The sequence below is a fragment of the Octopus sinensis genome, linkage group LG7, assembly GCF_006345805.1.
Source record: "Octopus sinensis linkage group LG7, ASM634580v1, whole genome shotgun sequence".
NCBI lineage: Eukaryota > Metazoa > Mollusca > Cephalopoda > Octopoda > Octopodidae > Octopus > Octopus sinensis.
In genome coordinates, this window is record NC_043003.1 from 92,834,374 (window position 1) to 92,850,235 (window position 15,862).

At 37.0% G+C, this 15,862-nt stretch overlaps 1 protein-coding gene across 1 annotated transcript in view; it reads right to left on the bottom strand.

The window, feature by feature from the left end:
• Positions 1-15,862, bottom strand: part of LOC115214471 (adenosine deaminase 2-A-like) — a 49,284-nt gene that overhangs the window by 14,841 nt on the left and 18,581 nt on the right. Inside the window, exons 6-7 of the mRNA XM_036504412.1 lie at positions 10,436-10,563; positions 4,198-4,382 (exon numbers count right to left, since the gene is read on the bottom strand). Coding sequence (XP_036360305.1) covers positions 4,198-4,382; positions 10,436-10,563 — 313 coding nt within the window. The remainder of the gene's footprint in view (positions 1-4,197; positions 4,383-10,435; positions 10,564-15,862) is intronic.

A 15,862-nucleotide genomic window follows, 5' to 3' on the forward strand; every position in this document is an offset into this window, starting at 1 on the left:
AAATATTATACAATATAACATTATATATGTGTGTGTGTGTATATATATTTAAATAAATAAGCGTCCAGTGGGACAGCATAGTTATATTTAAATTTATATATGATTTGACAGTTATAAGTAGCATACAATGGAAATAATGAAAATAAATTATGATGTATATTAAAAAGAAACGGTTTAAAAAAATTCTTAGAATAGGAAATACAAGTAGTTAGTATAATTATATATAAAGTACTTGAAATTCAAATGACCAAAAAAATTAGGGTTGTGAGGGAGTAATTATTAGGTTAATATAATGGGGAAAAAGATTTATTATTAGTTAAAAAGCATTATATGTATTTGTGTGAAATAAGTCTTAGGGGAAGGACTAAAAAAAGAATAGTTGTTAATATTACAGAATCTAGAAAGAAAGAAAAAGAGTCTTTTTCTCTCTCTTCTCTTCTCATGTGACCGCTGGCCAACTGTAGCCCTTTCACTTCGGACCGCCGTCACGATAACACCGCTTTCTTCGTCTGCCGGAAGGCCTTATTTTTCAAATACGGTAGCTGAGTTCAATTCGTCTCTGGTCGAAAGACGCCTGTTGTTATGTCCTGTTATTATTATTATTATTATTATTATTATTATTATTATTATTATTATTATTATTATTATTATTATTATTATTATTATTGTTTTTTGTATTTATATTCGTATTTTTTTTGTATTCATATTCGTGTAACATCGTCCGTTTTTCTGTCCTTGTTTCGTATACATTCGATCCTTTTTCCAAGAAATCTAATGCTCGTAGCTTAGTTTTTCCTTGGGGCTGGCCAGATTGGAGCAATCTCAAGATTAATCAGCCGAAATTGCGAGGATGATCCGGTTCTTGACTGAAGATTAGAGGCTTCGAATGATCAGTCCGTGTTTTTTGTATCGTCTATTTGAATGTTTTGCGATCTTGTCCCATTTTATATTTATATATATATATAGCAGCGTACGTACACCTTGTTTATATATATATATATATATATATATATATAATATATATATATATATATTAACAAAAACTACCTCTCTTAACTATCCCAATTTTTATTTCTTAAATTTTTAAAACTATTTTGTTACAAATCTACCTCTATTAACCAAAATCTTACAGATCATATACGATTATACTTACAGTATTTCAAGTGCACAAAAATCACTTCCATAAAATGCACACACCCTCATAGATATAATTTTAAAAATCTTTTTGGTTATGCATATAAATAGATTTATAGTATTTCCACCATTTTTCTCTTTTTTTTGTATTAATATCATTTTTATTTACCTATCATAATAATTATTATCACTACTAGGCGCAGGAGTGGCCGTGTGGTAAGTAGCTTGCTAACCAACCACATGGATCCGGGTTCAGTCCCACTGCGTGGCATCTTGGGCAAGTGTCTTCTGCTATAGCTCCGGGCCGGCCAATGCCTTGAAACTGAAAGAAGCCTGTCGTATATATGTATGTGTGTGTGTGTGTGTGGGTTTGTATGTCTGTGTTTGTCCCCCTAGCATTGCTTGACAACCGATGCTGGTGTGTTTACGTCCCCGTCACTTAGCGGTTCGGCAAAAGAGACCGATAGAATAAGTACTGGGCTTACAAAGAATAAGTCCCGGGGTCGATTTGATCGACTAAAGGCGGTGCTCCAGCATGGCCGCAGTCAAATGACTGAAACAAGTAAAAGAGTAAAAGAGTAAAAGAGTACTTCTAACGTTTTTTCATTATACATTATATTCTAAACATTATATTCTATATTTTACTTATAAAACTTATAACATTTATACATATACGTATGTCATATATTATACATATTATTATACAAAGGTATGTGGATGTATAAATTTCACTTAACAGTTCAACAGCACTTTTCTCATGGTAAAACAATAGTTTTTCTGTGAGTGACAGCAGTTATAGAGCCACAAGACCATTTCTCCCTCCACTTCGAAGAGAGTCGGTAGGCCACCGGGCATTAGGGTCTGACGAGACGTATGTAAAGCCAAGCGCTTTATAGATGCGTAAGTTATGAGGAAATAAGCAGACAATCTTCCAAACTGCAGTGGCCAAAAGTTAAGGGTCACTCGGAAAAAAAACCGAACTATTAACCGAGGTATTTGTTGTTTAGAAGACTGTTAATGGGCTAACAGTTATTTCTTATGATCTTACATTACTGGAACATTCAACTGTCAACATGGAGGCTTGTGAGAGACGACTGGTGTCCTGTGATGAAAAACAAAGGATTGTGTGTCTTCACCAAGAGGGCAAGTCAAATTCTGTGATAGCAACTACTCTAGGAAGGTCTAGAAGTGTTGTGCAACGAACTGTAGCTCGTTTTAAGTCATCAGGATCGACAGATGCTAAACCCAAAACCAGCAAAGAAACCCCTGATCTCCAAGAAGAATCAAAGAAGCCGTCTTCGTTTCGCTCATGAACATGTCGTTTGGACAGAAAAACAGTGGCCACAGGTTCATCTTACTGATGAATCGAAGTTTAATGTGATTGGTTCCGATGACGGGATGTACGTCTGACGAAGAAGTGCCGAAAGGTTATCTCGTGCATGTGTGAAGAAGACAGTGAAATATGGAGGAGGCAGTGTAATGGTATGGGGAATGATCTCTGCTGCTGGTTCACTTGTTCGCCTACAAGGGACTGTCAATGCTGAAATCTATAAGCAGATTCTTGACACCATACATTTCCACATCTCCGGACCTCGTCTTTTTAACCGCCTATCTTCAAGCAGGAAACGCTCCCTGTTACACTGCGAAGAGAGTCAAAGATTTTTTAGTGATGAAGGGGTTGATCTCATGGACTGGCCACCTCAAAGTGCTGATATCAACCCTATAGAAAACGCTATTTATAATTTCTGCGACTCTACTCTCTGTTTCCCTTCTTTCTTTCTTTCTTTCTTTCTTTCTTTCTTTCTACCCCTCTACAACCCTCTTTATTTTCCGTTTCTCCCTCTCCTTCTTTGCTGTCCCCTGTCTATCTTTCTTCCGCCCCTTACTATCTTTCGTTCCTTATCCCTTCTCACTCCCTTTGTCTCTTTCCTTCATCCTCTCTCTCGTCTCCCTTCTCCTCTGCCTGTTTGTTCCCACGTGACTACAGGCCATTTTTTTCTCACCTATGTCCTTTCAGGACGCGATGCGTACTTAGCTAGACGTCATTTTTCTCGCTTCCAGACATTTTTTCTCTCTTTTTTCTATTCTACTGTTTTCTTCACTTGTATCTATTCTATATTCTTTCAAATTTCTCCCAAGCTTTACCCATTACAATGCGTCGTGGCCTAACGGTCCTTAATATTTGTCTTCGTCGATAGTTTACTCTGTACTTTCACTCTGTCGTTGTTTGTTCGTTCAAAGCTCTAACACTCCATGAATTTTATATTAAAAAAATTTCTGGATGCTGTTGTTTTATGAAGTTTTCCTACATTGTCGTTAAAAGCTCGAAATAAGGAGTAATTAACAGTCGACAACAGAGGAACGGTTAGACCTATTTTGGTATTTTGTCTCGTACTTGTCTCTTATTATTATTTTTCGCTCGTTGGTGATGTCCTGTTCTTTGCTCATGCAGTTTTTGGACAGCAGCCATGCTGAAGTACCGCCTTGAAGGATTCAGTCGAACAAATCAACTCCAGTACTTATTTCAAGTTTAGTACTGACCCATTTGGTCTCTTTTAATAGAACTGTTAGGTTACAGGGACGTTAACAAACCAGCAGCGGTTATCAAGCAGTATGGAGAGGAGAAATACAAGCACAAAGACACATATACATAATACATACATACATACATACATACATACATACATGCAAACTTACATACATTTAAGGGGAGAGGATAAGTCAATTCCATCAACCACAGAGCTCAACTGGTACTTGTATTATCGACCCCAAAAAAATGAAAGGCAAAGTCGACCTCAGCGGAATTTGAACTCAGAAAGCATAGACGGACGAAATGCCGCTAGGTATTTCTCTGGGCGTGTTAACGATTCTGCCAGCTTGCAGTCTTCATGTCTGCATATATTAACGTCAAAAAAATTTCACATCTTATAAAACCCTTAAAAAATAAATGATTTTTAAAATTTTGTTTTTGCTTTTCAGTCTTGTGAATTATAATAAATTTACAGAACCTTCAGATACGCTTCTCAACTAAATTAGGGAGGAAACGACAAATTTATTACTTACTGGTTTCTCCGGCATGAAAGAAGAATGATATATTTTTGTTTTTCAGTATATTCATTAAAGTCTTCAGAGTTTTTCCCGTATCTTCTTGACCCACTAAATCAAAACCAGCAAAGTATTTTGGGTACTTTTGGCTGATGCTTATTGCGTCTTCTAACCTCTGCGAGATGACCGAGTCTGGTGCATTTCTAAGCGTGAAATATACAATATAAATAGAAAGAAAACATCGATTTAGGCAAATTTCAGTCAAAGTTTTTGCTTGTAGTTATGTCTTGTTCAGAATTCATACAGATTTCCCACCTATTTATCTGTCAGTCAGTCTGTCTGTTTTTCTGCTTGTCTGCCTGCCTGTCTGTCTGCTTTACTGTCTGTACACACACCACATACAATATAATTTTTGTAGAAATACATGATTTCATTGAGCCATGGATATTACATTTTTTGATCAGCAACAAAGGAGAGCATAACATACAACCAGCCTTCACATTCATGAACATAAATATAGCACAGAGTGAGAGGGAGAGAGAGGGAGAGAGAAAGTGAGTGAGAGAGAAACAGAAATACTTGGAGTCAGTGGCGGCTCGTGTATAGGAACTGCGGAACTGCAGCACCCGCTATTTCCTCTCGATATCATCGATAACATCCAATATAACGAGTCCTTTTTTCTTTAACTCTTTCTTTATACTTGTACATTATATAATCCTTAAGCTTAATGTCAGTAGCCATCCCCTAGTTTATGAAAAAAGATACAAAAATCCTTGTATAAAACCGTGCGCTTCACTTTTGCTTGGCTGTTGTGCGCATGCTCACATGTCCGAGATAGGAATCTTCACACTAGGGAGAGAGAGCACTGCGTGAACGACAGTGCCGGGTGAAAGGAAGTGTTTCTTTTTGACTCCGCGTGTGTTGTGCTTAAAAACGTGTTTATATTCTTGAATGTGATAAGGTATAGAATTAGATTATTATCCTGCTTCCAGCTTCAGTGTTGCTGCCAGGATGTGAAAAATAGGACACATTCCCGTTTATTTTGTGATTTAGGGGGTGGGATTTTTGAAAAACAAGGAGTAATTCACGGCGGTGTTCAGTGAACAAATTAAACACACTACCCGGCAGTGGCTAAAACGCGAACCGATCAAGTTTATGTATAAATTTTCTTTTTATGTTTGTTTCCTTTTACACAATATTAAAACAACAGCTAAAAAATTTCCGAAGCAGCACCCCCACTAATTTTAACTGCGAGCCACCATTACTTGGAGTTATACTGGACATCTACACAACGTTCATAACACATATCGAAGACCGAAAAGAAATGACTGACAAGCATATATGAAACAATCAGAAATAGAGAGGACAGAGGAGAATGGACAATATGTCGAGAGTATCACATTGCATCTCATAAGATTAAGTACTGCAAGCTAGAGTGTGCAGTATGGTCCTCTGTTAAGCAGGTATCTAGTATAATGGGAAAGATTGATCAACGAATTGCACTTTGTCGCTTGAGCAGCGATCAGCGAGCCGTAAGACTGCTTGGTAGTGGCCGACTTGGGACCACAAATCAACTGGTACTTATTTTATTGATTCAAGAAGGATTAAAGGCGAAGTTGGCAGAATCAGATGGGAACTTAAAGCTTGAAGATCCGCAACTAAATACCTCAAAACAATGTGTCCGATGCTCTACCGATTATGCTATCACTGTTTTATCACTGTTTTAAAATATACAGTATTTAAAAAAAAAATTATTATTCAGTTATTTCCATCCATGAACAGTGACAAATAGTAAACAGATTTTTGTTGCTACTGTTGTTGTTGCTTAGCTCTAGCTTAGTTCTGATCGAACATATCTGTCACGAATGAGTATTCCAAGTATGACCATCCCATCTTTCTTTTCCAGTCACAGAGTATCAAAGACTACATTCACCAATATGTCCTTCAATTTTTAAGACAGTAGGGTGTGAGTTCACGTAGATTTCACTGTTGTTTTTAACAGGCCGGGTGACCACACAGAGCTTCCCTGTTAGCTTCACATCCCGCCTCACTGTCTCCCACATGGCTATGATCAATAAACATTAGAAAAAATTTAACTGAAGTCTGTTCTCAGAGCCTCATTTCACCAACAATTGTTTCGCTGTCACGAATAACTTACATTATGTTTTTATGAAACAGTTAAAATGTTTATTGTGTAGAAATATTCTCGTGAGAAAATTCTAAGTTTATTGAATGGAAAAAAAAGCATAAAATTATCCGAGGATGACCATAGATTTTCTTTTGTTATAGACGAACATGCTTTTGCCATTAAGTGACATATCTACAATGATAATGTGTTGGGCTGTTCTAGAAAGGTAGCCTGATGACAAATCCCTGATAATACATTACTAATATCATAAATTTATACCTGCATGAGACACTCCATCATGTAACGAATCACTAGGAGGTAAGCCATCATTTTTCATGGCAATATAGTGCATTGTAAAAAGTAGTCTAGTCCTATTTGTTTGTCACGACCTGAGGTTTGTCATGAACCTTAGGAACCTAGTCACCCGGGACGCCGGTCGGACTATGTTGATTTAGGAAGTAAAAATGTCATTCAAAAGTAGAAGTTTGTTCAATAATACCAAGAGAAAATTAGTCATTCTGATCTAATTTCAACATTCTTTTTATTTTTCATTCATAAAGTAGGTATTCTCATGAGAATGAAATAAATCACGTTCAAACGTTTTAACTGAGTTTTTCCATCTCTTGGGAGAAAAGGTGTGTTATTAGCCCCAGAAGCATGGACACAGAACATAGACCGGGAGTGAAACAATGGTGTAAAGGGGGGATGTACGAGGTGTAAACTGCATTGAGCGGCCATTTTATATACGCGTGTTTGACGTAGGCCAGGGGTCAGTAAACGTTTCCTGTCTTATTGACCCCTTCGAGGAATTTTTGATAATTTTATCGATCTGCATGAAATAAATTTCTAACATATAATTATAAAGGATAATTTCTAAAAGATACCTTGATTTGAAAACAATAATTCCCTCGTTCTTTTATGCGATTCCGGATTTTTAAGAAGAAATATTTAAAGAAATTAAATAAAAACACTTAACCAAATTGATAAAGAACAATAAAAATTTAGTTGTACCATATTGATATAGTCGGAATATTTAATGTGAAATATTTAATGTTTGGTGAATATTAGTTATTGCATCAATATTTGGTTGGAAGTTAATGAGTTTTAGCCTTAAATGACCGTGTTATTCCAGATTCAGTTAACTAATAATTCACCCTCCTTAGCGCTCGGAATCGTTTCATGTTTTTTTAATGACCCAGGGGTCAATATTATCTTTGCAGAATCCTGACGTAGACGAAAAGACGATACATTCAAGTTTCGGGGCGGGCCATTGGGTTCCGAAACGCTTAAGACGCGTCTAATTGTCACTTAAAAAAACCGAACTCAATAACTCAATATGTATTAGTCATAGCTCTTTGTAACAATTGTCAAGCTTCAGTAGACATTTCCGATATATATATATATATGTATATATGTATGTATGTATGTATGTATGTATGTATGTATGTATATATATATATATATATATATATATAATATATATATATATATAATATATATATATACATACATATACATACATATATATATATGTATGTATATATATGCATACATATATATGTATGTATATATATATGTATGTATATATATGTATATATACATGCATACACACACACACACACACAAACACACACACACACACACACACACATATATATATATATTATATATATATATATATATAATATATATATATATATATACATACATGTATATGTAAATACAGTGTACATTTAAACATATAAGAGATGAACATCATAGGACACCTAGCAGGCTAAAAAGCGTAGCCAAAATCCAAACCACTGTTGGGGAAAAAATTTCGAAATTATATATATATGTGTGTGTGTGTGTTTAGGCGCAGGAGTGGTTGTGTGGTAAGTAGCTTGCTTACCAACCACATGGTTACGAGTTCAGTCCCACTGCGTGGCACCTTGGGCAAGTGTCTTCTACTATAGCCTCGGGCCGACCAAAGCCTGTGAGTGGATTTGGTAGAGGGAAACCGAAAGAAGCCTTTCGTACATATGTGTGTGTGTGTCTGTTCGTCCCCACAACATCACTTGACAACCGATGCTGGTGTGTTTACGTCCTCGTAACTTAGCGGTTTGGCAAAAGAGACCGATAGAATAAGTACTAGGCTTACAAAGAATAAGTCCTGGGGTCAATTTGCTCGACTGAAAGCAGTGCTCCAGCAGGGTCACAATCAACTGTTTGAAACAAATAAAAGAATAACAGAAAAAAGAATGTATACATACACACACATACACGCGTACACACACGTGTGTAAATATATATGTGTGTGTGTGTGTGTATGTATGTATATTATATTACATATATATATATAAGGATAAGATCGTTAATTTAAAATAACGGTCTTATCAAGTGGCCAGCATGGAAAAAATAACCTTCAAAGGTAATAATTATTAAAATTATAAATTAGGGTATTTACGAGATACCACCATGCTGAAAATAGCAGTCAGATCATTGCTGCTATTTTCAGCATGGTGGTATCTCGTAGATACCCTAATTTACAATTTTAATCACACATATATATATATAATATTAGGGTAATAAGAATTATAGAGACTTTTATTACCAGTGGCCTGTGGCCTAGCACACTAGCCTCAGTAAATATATTTTTACTGGAATGACTTAGAAACCTTGGTCTAGGAACTAAATTAAATGGTAAACGTTTTTAATTTTCAATCCTTTCGAGAATTTATCCATAATTAGTGGTTTGAGTTTTCTACTGCTCTTTCTAGCACAAGGTTTCCTACTTGGAAGCCTCTTAATGTGTTATAATGAACACGATATTTTATATATATATATATATATATATATATATAAAACTGTAGTTGTGTGAGTGTCTGTCCCCTTCGATTTAGATTCCTAACTACTCCCACATTTTGCGGTGCAGTTTAACCAAATTCGGGTATCTTATAGTCGTGATTCATATCGAGCCCGTCTGAGTATTAGCGCGCGTCTACGATGAGTCTACGATTTTAAAAATAATTTAACATAATTTTTTATTCCATTTTAATGCATAATTTTTCGTGTGTCGATGGCGGCGGAGTTGGTGTCCATGCTCACACCTGCACCTGTTTGCTTCTCCCCCTTCTTCCCTCCCTCGTGAAGCTGTGGGGAAGGGAGTGTAAGGAAATTAACGTCGTAAAGCGTTGTCAAGGAGACCAGCGTTCTTTTAGAACAACGACTTCATGGCTTGAAGACACCAAAACAGAAATGGCTAAGAAAGCCCGAATTGGCATCTATAAGGGAAGTAACTCTCTAAAAATGCTTATATAGTTATTTCCCTTACAAACCCGAGCAACGCCGGGCGATACTGCTAGTATATATATATATATACATCTATTTATCTACCTATGTCTCTCTCTCTCTCTCTCTCTCTCTCTCGCTATGTATATATATATATATATATATATATATATACTAGCAGTATCGCCCGGCGTTGCTCGGGTTTGTAAGGGAAATAACTATATAAGCATTTTTAGAGAGTTACTTCCCTTATAGATGCCAATTCGGGCTTTCTTAGCCATTTCTGTTTTGGTGTCTTCAAGCCATGAAGTCGTTGTTCTAAAAGAACGCTGGTCTCCTTGACAACGCTTTACGACGTTAATTTCCTTACACTCCCTTCCCCACAGCTTCACGAGGGAGGGAAGAAGGGGGAGAAGCAAACAGGTGCAGGTGTGAGCATGGACGCCAACTCCGCCGCCATCGACACACGAAAAATTATGCATTAAAATGGAATAAAAAATGATGTTAATTTATTTTTAAAATCGTAGACTCATCGTAGACGCGCGCTAATACTCAGACGGGCTCGATATGAATCACGACTATAAGATACCCGAATTTGGTTAAACTGCACCGCAAAATGTGGGAGTAGTTAGGAATCTAAATCGAAGGGGACAGACACTCACACAACTACAGTTTTATATATATAGATATATATATATATATATGTATGTATGTGTGTGTGTGTGTGTGTGTGTGTGTGTGTGTGTGTGTGTGTGTGTGTGTGTCTATAAGGCATGAATCACAACATCACAGCAGGCTTTGAAATGTGACCGATAACAATTCAAATGGACGTAATTTTCGTTTCTTTTTTCTGTTTACCTGTGGCAAGTGACGATTATTCGAACAGTACAGTTCGAACATTCTTCCCTTCTGAACGAATTGATTGCACTAACCAATTGCTCTGCTACGGTTAGGGAACTGGACCGATTTCCATCAAGTTGGTATGTCTAACAGTTACAGAAATAGAACAATGAGTCAATAGTTACATTAATGAAACAAGCGTTATATAACACATTCTCTCTCTCTCTCTCTCTCTCTCTCTCTCTCTCTCTCTCTCACTTTCTCTCTCGCTTTCCCCCTTTTCTCTCTCTCTCACACATATACCCACACTCTTTGTCTAAACGTATGTATATTACTACATAAGTGTATACATACAAAGATGCATGCATTCATATGAATGTGTATGTATGTATTTGTGTGCGTGTGTGTCTGTGTGTGTATGTGTGCGTGTGTGCATCTGTGTGTGAGTGCGTGTGTGTGTTTGTGCGCGTGTGTGCATCTGTGTGAGTGCGTGTGTGTGTTTGTGCGCGCGTGTGTGTGTGTGTGTGTTTGTGTGTGTGTGTGTGTGTGTGTGGTGTGTGTGAACGTATGTGTGTGTTAGGGTGTCCGGAAAGTCATTGCATATTTTGCATCTTTCCCGAGGAATAAGGCTTGACACAGTTTTCAACATCTTTGTTTTTGAAGCTTCTGCTGCGCATAAGATACTCTACTGATCGAAACACGTTATAATCCGAAAGTGCTAAAGTCAGTGACTATGGGAAATGTGGAAGATCTTCACATCTCAACGGCCTCATCTTTCTTGGGTTCGTTTTGTACGTTGGGGCCTTGCGTTGTCTTACAGAACAACTTCTCTGTTTACCAAACATGGACATTTTCGATGTGATGCTTCATTTAGACTAGTGGTTCTCGACCAGGGTGCTTATGACCCCCGGGGCTCCATAAAAGATCTTTTGGTGGGGCCACACTAGTAAAAAAATAGGTTGGTGATCCACAGAAATATTTTAGGTGTCCATGCAAAGCTTTTATTTAAATGTATCTATTGTAAGAAACAGCTAGGTTTCTTTCTCTAACGTTTTACCTACGCAAGTCAATGAAAGAAGTCTCAATAAAACTAGTTTTTAAACATCGAATGGCTATGGTTGTCCACAAGAACAAAATAGTAATCAATGGGGTTTACAGATAAAAAAATGGTTGGAAACCACTGATTTAGACTATCAATTTACAGGAAATAAGCTCTCATAGTATTATAAAAAAATATAAATCCGCCCTTTTAAAGCCTAGCCAGGCTCATGGGCCCGGTTTCCCGGTTTCTATGGCGTATGTGTTCCCCAGCTGGACGGGATGCCAGTCCATCGCAGCGTTACTCATTTTTGCCGGCTGAGTAGACTGGAACAACGTGAAATGAAGTGTTTTGCTCAAGAACACAACGTGTCGCCCGGTCAAGGAATCGAAACCACAATCTTACGATCATGATGCTGACACCCTAACCACTAAGCCACGCGCCCCCACTCTCATAGTAATGGTCTTTCTTAATTTCAGTGATACAAAATGAACAACATTTCCTGTAACATTTGATGCATAGCATCGTGTTTTGCAGATGAAGTCTTAGCTTCGGTGTTTGCACTGGTTTCTCATTTACTTATAATCGTTGATGTTTTTTGTCTTGTTCTGTTGACATGCTGGATCAATTTTTCATCGCAGTTTCCAAATAATGCAGAAAATAGATATTGTTATTTCCTGTTCAAGAAACGATGCAGATGGTAGAACGTTGAGTATACGAGAAAGCCAAATCCTCTCTTTGTACACTTTCCAATTCTTGTGAGACATTCGTGGACAGTTGAACTCAATGCATTCAGTTTATGCACCAAATCTCTCATGCTTTAAAAAAGATCTGATTCAACAGTTTCTCTCAAAGCGTAATTCCTGTTGTTGATCAGAAAAATCATAGCTGTCATTTTGAACTTTTTGAACTCATAAACAACACTAACAAGCCTTCACTGCTTCGATATATTACTCCGCAAATGTTTTTCATTGCCAGTGTAACAATTCTAATCATTCGAAATTCATACGGTAAACAAAGGCGGATATGCTGCTCTTTAATGTCATCTTTATCTTCCAAGGGATTAAGCATTACTATACGTTATAATAAACATTACTGGATAAAAAATGTTGATAAACGAGAACTAGATACCTAGTTGTCGTTTTCTATCATTTAAGCGTCGTCATCCCTTAGTTGGCCGACAAATTTATTGCAGTGAAATACGTAATTACCTCCCGAATAGCCATTTATGTTATCTCTTATTATAAAAGGCAGATTTTATCTGCCTCCCTTTGGGAGTTATACAAATCTACAATATAGCATTTCTTCAATTACAATTTACCTAGCAATTTTAAGAGTACAATGCATCGCGTCATCCCAGGTCCAGTTTTTAAAATTTAAACTCCAATTAAGCATAATTTACAGAAAACTCACATTCTGGTGTGTGTGTCAAATGCTTTTCTTAGTCTGGTTTACACCACACGCAAACGCACACACACAGTGGGCAACGAATAAAGTGAAACTAGATGTAATATTTGTTTCTCTCTATCACGCTGATAGATACATGAGTAAAATGTATGGGAAGCTAACACATAAGTGTGAGTGAAAATGTTCTTGGAAGAGAGTAAATAGCCAGAGATAGTGATTTGAGGAACACTCATACATACATACATACATACATACATACATACATACATACATACATACACACACACACACACATACATACATACACACACACATACATAATACACACATACATACATACATATACATACATACATACACACACACACACACATACACACACACACAGTATTGAAGCTTGAGAACAATCAGATACATTTGCAACACATCTGTTGAAAATATTATTGTTCACACAGATACATATACATATATACATACATACAGACAGACAGATAGACACACACACACACACACATGATCCAGCATGGCCACAACCTCATGGCTGAAACATATAAAAGAATAACAGAATATAAATGTGTGCATGTGTGTGAGAGAGAGAGTGTGTGTGTATATGTATGTATGTATGTATGTATGTATGTATGTATATATATATAATAATGCGTTTTTTTCAACAGCTTGAACTAAAAGTCAGAGGGGAATGGGATAAACTACTTATATTAACTTGCTATAAAAGCAGGTAGTAATTTTATCTTGTCCTTATTCATAGTGCAAGTTTTGAAGAGTGCATTTCGATTTTAACAGCTATTTTTTTCAAAGCTATATTGGAACAGCCTAGAAGACGAGCCTCATCCTGAAAGATCTGTAGAACTCGACAAGGACATCCTGAAAACCCTGGTGGAACAAAATCTCATCGTAACTGTTGAGGAACTAGCAGAGAAGCTTGGATTTGGTCATTCAACCATTCATTGAGACCTGTGTGCTATCGGAAAAGTCAGCAAATTGGGTCAATGGGTTCCTCACGAACTTTCCGAGTCTAATTGCATGCAGAGAGTGAATGTATGCTTTTCTTTGCTGTCACATCTCACCACTACTGCGCTATGTATATCTATATATATAAAACTGTAGTTGTGTTAGTGTCTGTCCCCTTCGATTTAGATTCCTAACTACTCCCACATTTTGCGGTGCAGTTTAACCAAATTCGGGTATCTTATAGTCGTGATTCATATCGAGCCCGTCTGAGTATTAGCGCGCGTCTACGATGAGTCTACGATTTAAAAATAATTTAACATAATTTTTTATTCCATTTTAATGCATAATTTTTCGTGTGTCGATGGCGGCGGAGTTGGCGTCCACGCTCACACCTGCACCTGTGGGGAAGGGAGTGTAAGGAAATCAACGTCGTAATGCGTTGTCAAGGAGACCAGCGTTCTTTTAGAACAACGACTTCATGGCTTGAAGACACCAAAACAGAAATGGTTAAGAAAGCGTCTACATGAGTCTACGATTTAAAAAAAAATTTACCATCGTTTTTTTCCATTTTAATGCATTTTTTCGCTATTATATAAGGGAAGTAACTCTCTAAAAATGTCTACGATGAGTCAACAATTTTTCAAAAAATTTACCATCATATTTTTTCCATTTTTAATGCATTTTTTGCTATTTTTTGGCTATAACTCTCTAAAAATGCTTATATAGTTATTTCCCTTACAAACCCGAGCAACGCGGGCGATACTGCTAGTGTATTATATAAAATCCGTTCTGTGTGTATGTGTGTGTGTGTATGTCTTCTAGGATCTCGGGCATCCTCCATCCGATTGCGCTCAAATTTGATATGTAGATACCGACGGTATCAGGGCGTGTATAAGTCTTGAAAAAATTGCAAAAATTAATTCCAGGTGAGAATGCGATCGATAAAGCCGTGGGAACGTGCATTTGTATGCGCAAGTACATCAGCTGTTGCGATCGATACTACGCGTACGCGAGAAAAATGCACGGTGTCTCAAATTTAGGTTAAATCAGTGTTTTTACAAAGGGGAGGCCTATGGGACAATCGGACAAGTTGTTTTGAGAAAATTTGGCTTAAATGTTTGACAACTCAGCGCCGTCCATTGGACGGGGGCGTTTTGCTCGTGTGTGTGTATATATATATATACACACACACATATATGTATACATATGTATATATCTATATAGTTGGTGCATGTGTATGTGTGCGTGAATGTGTGCGTGCGCGTGTATGAGTTTTGTAAGAGAGATAATTTGTGTTAAACAAAGTAAAATGCTCTCGTCCAAATTGTTACCCGCTGAATATTCAGGTTTATATGATAACTTCCAAAGTTTCAAACGCTATAAATTGTCCATATTGATATTAAATACAATTCACGAGCAATTGTTAAATTTATAGAACGTAAAATATTAATATACGTGCTTATATATGTTAAATGGATAGGTAAATTTTTTTTTCTCAACTCTGGTGTTACGTCACACAAAAGCATAGACAGACTAAAAAGTGGTCGACATCTCGTTGTTTATGGGTCTATGAAAGATTTCAATTGCAGTAGCAGTTGTAATGTAAAAGAAAAAAAAAAACGTTATTTAAAAAAATTGGCGCAGGCGTGGCTTTATTGGTGCAGGGACGGCTTTATAGGCGCAGGCGTAACTTTATAGGCGCATGTGTGATATTATAGGCGCATGCACGGCTTTAAAAGTGCATGGCTGGCTTTATAAGCGCATGCAGAGGTGTGTGGTTAAGGAGCTAGTTTTCCAACCTTGGTGACTTAGATTCAGTGTTACTGCGCAGTACCTTAGGTAAGTGTCTTCCACTATAGCCGCAAGCCGACTAAATCCTTGTGAGTAGATACAGGGGACTGAAACTCAATGAAACCGGTTGCATATATATATAAGGACTAAAAACAAGACTAGTCAAAAGAGCTGTTGAACCTAATGTAGGTTCAATGACTATCCTGTAATAACACGAGTTCTCAGAACTTCCTGGTTGG